We start from the raw sequence: 12,462 nt of genomic DNA, 5'->3' as shown, positions 1-12,462 counted from the left end.
TTTTTTGTAAAACTTGAACGATACGAACAAAAAGGGACGTACACACTAACACCTCTTTCTGCTTTTTTCATCACTTTTGTCCAATGCATGCCCCGCCCCCTTTGCTACTACTATGAAGTTACCTCAATACTGCAACTCTGCGATGTAACCGACATTATATATGTACTTATATATATATATATATATAAGCATAATCACTGCATCCATCGCCCGTACAGCACACTGCTAACGGATTTAAACGTGCTTTATTTATGCAATTATTTAAGTTGTTGTTTTTTACTTTGAGAGCGCCAACTGAATGTCTCTGGTATCAGCTTTATACATTTTTTTATTCTATTTTAGACGATATTGTTTTTATGCCTTAGCTTGTTTGCATAAAAAAATAAAAAAAGGGCACCAAGGACACACATTTTAAAACTAAAAACCCAGGGAAGTTGTAGCTGAGACGAATCTTTAAGATATCAAGTGCCAGTAGATTCAGTCAAGTATTCAAACACTCCCGGGTTTGTTTTTCGTATCAGTGTTATTAAAGTTGTCTCCACGTGTCCTTGGTGCTCTTTTCTCTCCATGACGCTACGTGACGTGAGCCTGAAGCCAAACTTTCTTACGCTTCGTTAAAGGAACTGTATTTCTTGCAGAAAGTTCGATGAGGAGGTTGATATAATTATCATGTCCCTCCATTTAACATGTAGCTGAATCAAAGAGACTAAAAAGCTATCTAAAAAAAAAGCCAATTTACAGTTTTCTAAACAGAAACAAACGCCACACGTTGAAGCTCTAAAAAGATGAATAATTGTGGTTTAAAAAAACACAAGAATAAGGAAAAGATTTAACAGAGTTCTCTGCTCCAACGTTAGCATGTCCGGCTAGTTCCTAAATACTTCAGGGATTAAATGTCGTAAAACAGGACAAAGGACATTAAACGCTTAGTTCAGAAAAGAAAGACATTCGGTAAAGAACTAGAAGCATTCATGTTAGTCTGAACGTATGTTTCCTCCTGATGACGCTCAGACTAAAGAACAACGTGGTGTCTTTACTTCCACGTTGTTTCCAGCCAGAATGCTAAACTAAGCTAAGCTAAGCTAACCCGCTGCATATTTACAGAGAGCAGTATCACACTCTTCTCATCCAACTCCCTGCAACAAAGCAAATGAGTTTCTCAATGTGGAGCTCTTTCCTTTAGCGTGTAGATAAACTGCATTTAGTAGATGACTTGTGGGTTCCTCTAGAGGAGGAGGTGGTGCCTTCGGTGGGCTAGAGCTCATCCGCTGTAGCTATGCGTGTTCCTAGGCTGCTTTTTACTGCGTTGGACTCTTTAAACTTCCGATGTCGAGCCGCCCGAGAGCAGAATTAAAACCGGGATGTGAGCCGAACAGCCGCCGAAAATGTAGATTCTACTTCTGAGATATTGAAAATGTTGAATTTGACGATTGGCGTGTAGTTGAAATTGATTCTGCTGTGTTTACAATTCAAGCCATTTGGAAAAGCAGATGTACGTTTTTTTTCTTTTTTAAATTTTGAGCAGGTGGTCCTCATCAAACCGTTCGCTCCTGTTTGTAAAGCACGGATGTTGCACCTGTTTCATGTTCTGGAAAACACCTTGAAGTTCCAGTTTATTTATTAAAAAGTACACACACTTAACCAGCTGTCTGGTCTCTCTTTATGACGCCGTGGATGGAAGAGTGGGATCATGGGAGTTGTAGTCTCCATTGCATTACAGCCAATAAAGAACAGATCTTGATGTTCACTGACGTTACGTATTGAAGTATGTATGTGTGTATTTGTGTTATGTCATTTTATTGTAAAGAACTAGCCGCAAGCTAACGTTAGCTTGATGAGCCCCTGATGCAGCTATGTGGAGTATTTCGTCTGTCACACTAAATAAGTTAAAGTATTAATACCACATTGTAGAAATTCTGCTTTGAAAATGTTACTCAAGTATAGAAATGTGTTGCTGGTATATATATATTTGTTATTATTCATGCATTCATATAAAAGCAGGATTTTTACTTAATTTTTAACTTATCTAATTATTTTTATTATTGATTGATCTGCCAATTGTTTAGTTTGTAAAAATATTGAGAAAAGACGTCACAATTACCCAGAAGCCCAAAGTGACACAAGTTTTCACATAAATGTAGTGAAGTAGAATATTTCCCTCTGAGATGTCGTTGAGTAAAAGTATAAAGTGTCATGAAAAGAAAATACTCAAGGAAAGTAAAAATACAGATTTGTATAAATACTCCACCGCTGTAGGAATGACCAGAAGAAAAAAAAAAACACGCTCATCGTTAAATAAAAATGGTTTATTCTCTTTCAATATAGCTTTTGTTCCATCCGTAGCAGAAAAAGAGCCTCCATGCCATTCAGTGCTAAAACTGGATCTCAGGTCACCACAGCATCGTAATGACGGACGAACGTCTTTACAGCACAACACCGGCTTGATACTGAACCAACAGTCACTTTGCTCATTAAAAACAGGGGGAGGGGAGGGGTGTGGGGAGGAAGAGGAGGAAGAGGAGGGTGAGGGGTTCAGATCTGATTTCAGATCCGATTTATCTGACTCGGACCAAGCAGCTCAGATCCCTCCCCCCTCCCTCCTTCCGCTTGCTTTTTTTTTTTTAGCTTTTTTTTTTCTCCGGGAAAAGTTTAATCCGTGCGTGTTTGTGTATTCAGCAAAATTGACATCTTGCATCCAGTATGGCTGTTGATGTGGAGGCAGAAGTTTCTGCCACGAAAAGGTCACAAGTTGAGGTAACAAAGATTCTTCCTGATCGGACGAAGGAACAAAAACAACAACATGGACCAATCAATAATCATCTGCTAGTTTTTATGATTGGGAGAAATGTGTATTACATCAAACAGGTGTTTCTGTTATTTAAGCGACCCTCGTTGAGATAATCGGGGTGGACAAAATAATAGAAACGGCTGTAAGTATGACAGTGCCTTACCTGCTCTCTGGTTATCATGTTGCATTGGAGCTGCTTATGGCCTTTGTGCCGTCTGTGTTGGCGTTCGCCTGTTCCTTCACCACAGGATCTGAGGGACCAACACACTTTATCTGAACACCTCAACCACACACTATGTATAAAATATAAACACTATGTATAAATACTCCCATCATATATACATATATATACATATATATATATACACACATATACATATACACATATATATATACACACACACACACACACATTTCATGGGAGTTTAACTGAATTAAACTTGGGTGTTAATACCTTTTCATGCAGCTATATCTAAAACTATATATATATAAATAAAATATATATAAAAAACCTAGAAGTTTTAAAATCCCCTTAAACCCAGCCAGGCCTACAAACCCTAAAATAGATACTAACAGAAGTATGGGTGCTGCATGGCCTCGGCCGCCGTCAGCCTCTGCTGGTGGTCGTAGCGGAGCAGCTTGTCCAGCAGGTCCAGAGCCTCCGGGCTCACCAGGTGCTGGTTCTCTGACTGGATGAACTGCTCCCAGCGCTTCCTTGTCTGCCTACACACACACACACACACACACACACACACACACACACACACACACACACACACACACACACACACACAGAGAGAGAGCGCCGGTCACAGCGGGTTTCACATGAGTAGAATATTCCTGCAAGAATATTCCACTCAAGCATCCTGTAACTGCTTGTGAATACTATTTATTAGCATTAGCATAGGTGCTACTCATAGAAAAAAAGAATAATTAATAATAATTTAAATCTATATATATTTTCAACAAAAAAAGAAAAAATCTATATATCTATTTTTTTATTCTCTATATATTTTATTTTTCAAAAAAAATCTATATATATAAAAAAGATTTTTTTCAAAAAATTTAAATATATATATATACACACACACACACACAAAAATTAATGATGTGGCTCAACATGCGGCTCCGTTATAATCAACCAAAACCAGAAGTAACTGAAGTAACTGTTGGTCGACAGAGAGGCTCATGGGATTTAAGCGCTTTGAATACATTTGAATGAGGTCTGAACCTCCGGATGTACTCACTGTCCCAGCAGGTCTTTGAAGCGAGTGTCCAGTTCTATGTGGTATTTGTGCAGGTAGCCGAAGAGCTCGTCGGTGCCGAGGACTTTAGCGATGCGGACCAGCTGGAAAACAACGGCCGCACATTCAACGCCTCAAAGCAAACACATTTAAATCAGAGTCGCTTCGCTTTAAGGCATTCGAGTCCTCACCTGGTCGTAGTTGTCCTGGCCGTGAAAAAACGGTTCCTTCAGAAAGATCATGCTCGCCAACATGCAGCCTAGACTCCACATGTCCAAACTATAGTCATACATCTGTGGGGAGAACCAGATTAATACCAGATCATCTCAGGGAGCGCGTTTCTCAGTAAATGTGTGACGGCAGGTACCTGATAGTCCACTAGCAGCTCAGGGCCTTTGAAATAGCGGGAGGCCACCCTGACGTTGTATTCCTGAGCCGGGTGGTAAAACTCTGCCAAACCCCAATCTATAAGACGCAGCTGTGACGGAGAGGAGGCTCGTTAATGTGCTGGTCGTCACAGAGCGATGCATTCATTTCTACTCCTTTCTTTGTTTTTATTGTACAGCTTAGATGATGATTTTAAAGTGTCTTTGAGTACCACGAAAAGTGCTATATAAATTAAATGTATTATTCTTTTATTTTCAATTCAAAACAAAGCAGCGAACGAAGATACATTTGGAAATGTACGACATAATTTTATACATGCATTATATTTTATACATTATTATTCTTGCACTGTGTTTATTGTTAAATGCCATGACATCGTGGCAATAAATGGTTCTGATTCTACATAACTAAAAAGATGCAGACTCAGGTAATCACACTATTTATAATTAATTATCATGAAAGGGGATGTTTTTATATACATTGTCTGAGACGCTAACTGAACTTATTTTACGTAAAGCAGCATTCATTTATGTATATATTTTAACATCTGGCCAAGTGTAAAGTTGGAGGGACGTAAAATAAAATAAATACAGAATTCTCTGTGTTTGTCTCCTTTCAGATTATATTTAGTATAATAATGCAAACCATTATTAATATATATGTATAATTATATATGTGCAGCGTTAAATCATATATTTAGTTTTTACAGCTGCACCGAGTTCAGAAAAAGTTAGATTATATTTTTTTAATTTAAAATTGTAAAAAGGCATTTTGTAAAAAAAATAATACATTTTTATATTCCTCAAGTGCTGAAGGAACTAATGATATTTTGTTATTTTGTTGTTGTAAAACTCTCCGTAGAGCAGAGTCGGGGGATAATTCAATACGAGTTTATCAATAAATGTTACAGTCCTTTGATATTAAAGGATCGGTTTTGAATCCACTAATTCTACGTGGAAACAAACATTTAGTTCCCTCATCACCTTTCTCATCTGGTGGTCGATCATCACGTTGTGTGGCTTCACGTCCCGGTGCATGATGCCCATACTGTGGCAGTAGTCCAGAGCCTGCAAGCAGAGGCACAGACTCATTCAACCGTTCTGTACTGGTTTCCTCCCAGTGAGCTCCACTGGTCTGCTTTCAGCCAGGAAACAAACTCCACACATTATTTTGAATTATCCATTAATCACTTGATTGTTTTTACTATTTTCATATCTATTCTATGAAGGAAAAAAAAAGAAGAAATGTAAGATTGTTTTATTACAAACAGCAAATAATGATTAAATAATTATCATAGTTGTAATTGACGTATTTTAGACCATTGACTAATTGTTTCAGCACTAATTTCCAATTTTCTCCTTCCTGTCAATCAAAAGAAACATTTCTCATAAGACGCATTGGATCACAGCCACAGGTTTGAGCAGCGGTGAGGACATGAATGAGTGAATGAACTCTCACCTTGAGCAGCTCATACATGTAGTAACGGATATCGTAGTCTGTCAGCTTCTGGTAAAGCTCCTGTGGACAACACACAGTGCACAGTGCGTTTAGAAGAGGCGGCGGCGCAGCGCATGTACGACGTTCACCGGAGGGTTATTATGCGCGTTATTAATAATGGACATCAGCTGCATGTGTGAATGCGGCCAAATTTAAGTACCTTAAAATCTGTGTTATTGATGCACTCAAAGACAAGCGCTGGAGTTCTGGACTGCAAAGAGAGGACAACACAAGGCTTAGCTGAGGAGCAGCAGCAGGTCGGTGGAGATCATTATCTCACTCTCTCTCTCTCACACACACACACACTCTCTCTCTCTCTCTCACGCGCACACACACACACACTCTCTCTCTCTCTCACGCGCACACACACAGTTACACGCATGACTGGATTATCACGGCTGGCGTGTCGACATGCGCCGGAGCGGCGGGAGGCGGACTCACCACCGGGTCTTTGACCGTGTCCACCAGGCGGATGATGTTGGTTCCTCCGCGCAGGTTTTCAAGAATTTTGATTTCCCGTTTGATCTTCTTCTTCTTGACGGGCTGCGAGAAGACGGCAAGAAAAGAACGAGGGATTAAAATAGTGCAAAACGAGCAAAAACGTAGCGATGCACCGACCCGGATCCTCTTATCGTACATTTAACAAATAAATACATAGATATACATTTACTGAATTATTTATTATTTATTTATTATTATATAACTTCCTTTTTAACTAAAACTCTAGTATATAATGTAAATATTATATATACATTGTCACCAATATGCAATCCAGCTATTGGAGTTATCCGATATCGAACCGACCATATATTTAATTAAAATAAATCTTGCATAATAATTCATAAATGTAAATTAATATTGACTTAATTTGTGGAATTGGTGTAAAAAATACAAAACACGAATATTTGGGTTTTATACACACGGGACTGTGCAAAATCAGTTAAATGTTGCGACAGAAACGCCAACTTTGTGTCTATTAAAGACATAATACACCAAAGATTTGATTGCACTCTTCTTGTAGTTTATGAAATATAAATCTTTTATTCTACTACAGTTTTTCCCTCAAATATCATGAAATGAATAGAAAAAAACTGTTGTCCCATGTGCCCAAAGACCAAACTATGTGGATCCATCGGGAGAAATATGAAGTATGTTTTCTTTCGTCTATAAATCTGGAAATAAGAATCATTGTGTTTTCGTGAGGTGGTGAGTTTTCACCACTAGATGGCGCTAAGACCCCTGCACACGGCACCTTTAAGTTGAGGGCACAAATAAGAGGTTTCGACGCCATCCAGCTCTGAATCTATGACACATTATTATAAAAACCCTCACAGAAGAACAATGTGCTGAAAAGCGAGGATATTTAAAATCAAATTTGACAAATTCCAGTGGACGCTTGTAAGTTTCCTGGAACGAAAGTCAGTATTTACGTGTCCAGTTCAGCTTCTAGAGGACAGAAATGAGTAAATAAAAGATTCACCACGGAGCTGCGAGGAAAGCTCCTACGATAAAAGGAGCGAGGCAACAGAAGGAGAAGTTTCCGGCTCACCTTGAGGATTTTCACCACCACTTTCTCATTGTTGGTCACATTTATGGCCTCAAACACTTCGCTGTACTTCCCTCGACCCAATTTACGCACCAGCTGATAGTTGTCTTGATTGCTGAAAGAGAGAGAGAAGCAGTCAGCGTCTTCTCTAGTTTAGGGCTCTGGGAAATTATAAACAGGCATTTTATAGATATATAGACATAATCATGAATCATTTAATTAGAAAAATAACAAAAAGACAAAATTATATTAATGCCTTACACTAAAATATTTATAATATCTAATCATCTCAATTATTTCTTCAATGAACATATCAACTGTTTAGTTGGTAAAATGTGACACAAGAACATCAGGTTAACCCAAAAAAGTAACAACATTTTTACTGTAACATGGCGACATGGAGATCTATGCAACATGATCATCATTTGTTAAAGCCGTAAAGGAGGAATTTAATAATTTTCACTACTTGAGGCTAAAGAAACGTCGGCCTTTTTAATTATCCATTTTGTTTGATTAGATCTTTGCACTATTGTGTTGTTAGTTCATATATATATATATATATATATATATATATATATATACATACATACATACATACATACACACACACACACATACATACACACATAGTGTTGTGTAATGACAACAAACGGCCCTCGGATCCCCCTCTGACATGATGTTGCGATGACAAACTCGCAGCTTAATGAAACGGGTGCTTTCACGTCGCTGCTTTTGTAACATTTTGCGTGCAGAGCGCTGCAAACTAAAACTGCGGGGAGGAAGGCATGCGGCCGTACCTCCAGTTTGGCACGTGTGCGTCGTAGTCCCAGTACTCTCTGTTCTTCTGTGTGTTGACATCGGTGTACACCCGAGCCTTGCTGCTGGCCGGCGTGGATCCGGGCATCGCTAGCTCTGCGGCTCCGCGTCGGGGACCTCCCTCTGAACGCTTCTGGGCTCGATACTGGAAGGCGGCGCAGCGGCTCTCCAGAATGTGCGGCTCTAAGGAGATGCCCGCGCGGTGCTTACCATCGGCTTCGGCTGCTCGCGCCCTCTGGTGAAAGGCGTCAGGCCGGTCCGACGCCGCTGTGGTGCAGACTGACAGAGCTACGATGACCGAGTGCGTGAAGCCCCTGAGCAGGATGTTGGGCAGGATGGGATGAAGAGCCGCCAGCTGCAGAGAGACAGGGGGGGAGGGAGGAAGAGGAGGATGAAGAGCCAGGACACACGCTGCAGGCTGCAGTGGTCGGATGCACGTACAACTTCGTTGTTATTTTCCTCCATGAATCAATTAAAAATGTTGAAATTGACAAAAACTATAATTTTCCGATAATCAATGCAAAACATTTTCACAACTATTTCAGGTGTGTGGAAATGTTGTTCTGTTTGTAAAGTAGCTTTTGTTTACTGCGTTATCAAACCTGAACTAGATAAACATGGAGGCTTTAAACACCGTCTGAAAACACCTTGTGACAACAAACTTGTGATACTTCCTGTGCAATAATCCCCCCACACACACACACACACACACACACACACACACACACACACACACACACACACACACACACACACACACACACACACACACACACACACACACACACACACACCAGGGGGGAGAAAGCATTATTACTGCTTTTTCACCATCCAGACCACGTCCGACTTTAATTATAAAACAACTGAACTCGGAGTTAATGAACATGAAACACGCATTTCACTATTGATTTGACCTGATTTTGAGTTTCCAGCGGTGGTGGTGGGGGGAGTATTTAGATATTGTACAAGTAGTAATACCACAGTGTAAAAATACAAGTAAAAGTCCTTACTGAAGTAAAGATACACACATATTTTAAATTGACTCAATGTGCCAAAAGTAAAAGTACACATTGTTCAGAATGGCCAATGTTACTATATTATTAATATAATTGATGCATGATCCATGTCAGGCCAGGTGGAGACACAAAACACTGTACTAACAAGTTGCCAAAACTGCCGCAGATTATCATAAACACACTGCAAAGAGAAAAGGATCAAAACAACCAAAACAGGTCCCAAAACGACGGTACTTGCACTCGTCAACCCTGGAAGAGATTAACACAGAAACATATGCAAAGTTTTACATTTGTGTTCCGTTTATTCTCATTTGGTAAAAGTGACAAATGGAGGGTTAAACCTAGACATGGACAAGTCCACGGGGTCTTTAAAATCTCCTTTTCAGGCCATTTCCACTGCACCCAGACCACAACACTGTAACGTTTCTAACAGCCGCCACACCGGGACCAGATTATATAAATACAATAAAGACTGTTCAAAACCCAGATCATATTTTGAGAATCTGTTATCACTCTGTGAAAAAAGAGAGACTAAATAGTGATTTCACTGCATTGTTTTTTCTAGGCCACAGTAAACCAGGCCTAAAACAAAAAAAACACTATTCCGACTCGTCAACCCTCTGAAGACAGTTTTAAACACAGTTGCAGGTTTGTGATACTTTAAATCTAACTGCACTTCCTCTAAGCGGACACTTTAGACCAGAACTAGTTAAAACTAAAACACTATATTTAGACCAGATTACAGTAAACCAGGCACAACACAAATAACACTGTATTTAGACTCGTCAACGGTGGGCTAGATTAAAAAGGAGGAACCCAAGTTGCAGGTTTGTGGTTCTTTAAATCCAAGTTCATTTTCTCTTAACGGACCACTTTAGAGCAGAACCAGTTAAACAAAAACTCTGTATTTAGACTAGTCTAAATAGAGTAGATGAACATGGAGAGTCAATTTCACAGGTTTATGGTTCTTTAAATCTCTCTGGGAAATAAAGAAAAACTGTGATTTTACTGCATTTTGTATTTCTATACAGATTACAGTAAACCAGATCCAACACAAACACACTGCACTAGACTAGTCTAAATGGACTAGACTAGTCTAAATGGACCAGATTAACACGGAGACCCTCAGGTGTCGCGTCTGATTTGGCTCCCCGATGAAAGCTAACCACCTCAACCCATTTTAACACCTTATGGACACCAGAACTGTCCCAGCCCGTCACGACACGGGGCCTTTCCTGCCCGGCCACACAGCTACACCCGTAAACGAGCCCCTAGTTAACACCTGCCCGACTAGTTACCAACGAGTTACCTTAACTAGCGGGTTAAACCAACCAACCCGGTTCACGCGCACTGAAGCTAACGCTAACTAGCTAGTTACGTTGACCTAGCTTACTTAACCAAAACACAAAAACCCGCTAATACATCAAACACACATTCACGCAAATCGCACGTTCGCGCGTGTGTGTATTTGTACACAGTTGAATATTAAAACACGACAGAGTATTTATTGGTGAATTAGTAAACGGCGGCTAAAGCTAGCCGGCTAACCTCGTAGTAGAAATATCCGAGCTCGGGGGAAGTCCGCGCGACATGAACGTTAGGCTCGTTAGCAGCTCGCGCGCGCGGTCACGTGGCTCTCCGTGCAGCCCGACCGTAGCGCCTCCAGAGTTTCAGGTTATCGATAACGTGCGTGCGTGTGAGCGGATCAGCGGTATCGGCGATGTATTGATCTCATCGGATGGGCGGCGGAGGCTCGTTAGCAGAACCGGGAAGCTCTTCCCTCCTGCGGTAAACATCACCCGGATGTGAATCACCGGGCTCAGCGACCGGAAAATAATAAAATAAATAAATAGACAGATATTTATTGATGTATTATTATGTATATGTGTATTATTATATATACAAATATATATATGTGCAATATTTATACATATACATATATTCCACTAATAAATAATCTGGCCTGTTTGAATATCTAACTACACGAATACACACGCGCAATGTACGTGAATGTGTATCGCTGCGATATACTGTATATAATATATATATATATATATATAATAATAATTACAATATTAATCATAATTACAATATTTACATTTTACTGGAAACAAAAAGGTTTAGATAAAATATTTATCTTTTGCCCATTTCCGCAACTGTGATGACAAAAAAAGAAGATAATTATGAGAAACTATCACATGATTATTACTTAATATCTCATAATTATCACTCTATGAAGAATTACTCTTCAAAGTTTTACAAATACATAATAAACACATACAATGAATTGATCATAACTTACCCCGTGCATTCCGCGCATTCAAATCTTTACTCAAGTAAAAATACTCATTATATCCATTTCAGAATAATGTCTAATATTAATAATATGAAATATTTTAAGTGATTCACTATTGAAAATCATAGTCAGAACTTCATTGTAAGATCATCACAATAAATAATATAAATGTAATAGTTTTAAGTGAACTGAGAAACGGTTTTCTTTGTTTAATAGGAAAATAAATCTGATCACAAACTGCTTATACTGCAAAAAAAAGAATTGTTTCATTAACCTGAAACTATTCTGCTAAGCAATTCATATATTTTTCAAATACAACTTCAATCACTTACTAATTCCAGGTCCTTATTTTCAGATTTTTTTGATCGTAAACCACATTTTTATTTATATTTTGTTTTACTGTTGTTCAGACAATAAACAATGTTTTCTGTTATTTTTACTGACAAAAAAAGGCAAATTCCTTGAAAATGCTTGATATTTAATGATGAAAATGCTCCTCAGTCGCAGCTGATCGGAACCAACAGACGTACATGTGGTGAAAACAATGAGCACCTTAATTGTCGTAAGGGTGGTTTATTTTAATTGTCTGTATACAGTATGAACAGGAGTCTATATTTATATCCACGTGTGTAAATGCAGCTTTGCAACACTCGTCATGGAGCAGACTCACCACAACCACACGGCCCCACAACAATTTATAACCTCAAAAAAAAAAAAAAAAAACTTTTAAATATACTGCAAATATTGTGAATATAGAAATCCACACGGTAAACTAAAGTACACACATCTTTAACTTTACGCCCGACATGAACCAACACATGAACCGCGACTTTGTTTGAGGCTACTCGGATTAATCTGCTGAAGGTCCGGTC

General features: G+C 39.1%; 1 protein-coding gene across 2 annotated transcripts; it reads right to left on the bottom strand.

The window, feature by feature from the left end:
• Positions 1 to 2,288: 2,288 nt before the first annotated feature.
• LOC306747569 (casein kinase II subunit alpha'-like) lies at positions 2,289 to 8,627 on the bottom strand. 2 transcript variants are annotated; one of them, XM_079230628.1, is made up of 12 exons: positions 8,260 to 8,627; positions 7,466 to 7,577; positions 6,358 to 6,459; positions 6,077 to 6,127; positions 5,878 to 5,937; positions 5,403 to 5,486; positions 4,400 to 4,510; positions 4,224 to 4,325; positions 4,036 to 4,136; positions 3,363 to 3,511; positions 2,952 to 3,039; positions 2,289 to 2,770 (listed from the first exon to the last, which is right to left on the bottom strand). In XM_079230628.1, the coding sequence occupies exons 1-11, from the start codon at positions 8,364 to 8,366 to the stop codon at positions 2,966 to 2,968; spliced, it is 1,053 nt and encodes a 350-aa protein (XP_079086754.1). In that variant the 5' UTR covers positions 8,367 to 8,627; the 3' UTR covers positions 2,289 to 2,770; positions 2,952 to 2,965. The 2 variants fall into 2 exon arrangements, with proteins under 2 accessions (XP_079086754.1, XP_079086753.1); XM_079230627.1 differs by lacking the exon at positions 6,077 to 6,127 and having other exon boundaries at positions 8,260 to 8,483.
• Positions 8,628 to 12,462: the final 3,835 nt, after the last annotated feature.

The sequence above is a fragment of the Taurulus bubalis genome (assembly GCF_910589615.1).
Source record: "Taurulus bubalis genome assembly, chromosome: 15".
NCBI lineage: Eukaryota > Metazoa > Chordata > Actinopteri > Perciformes > Cottidae > Taurulus > Taurulus bubalis.
This window is presented reverse-complemented; position numbering and strand designations above follow the sequence as displayed.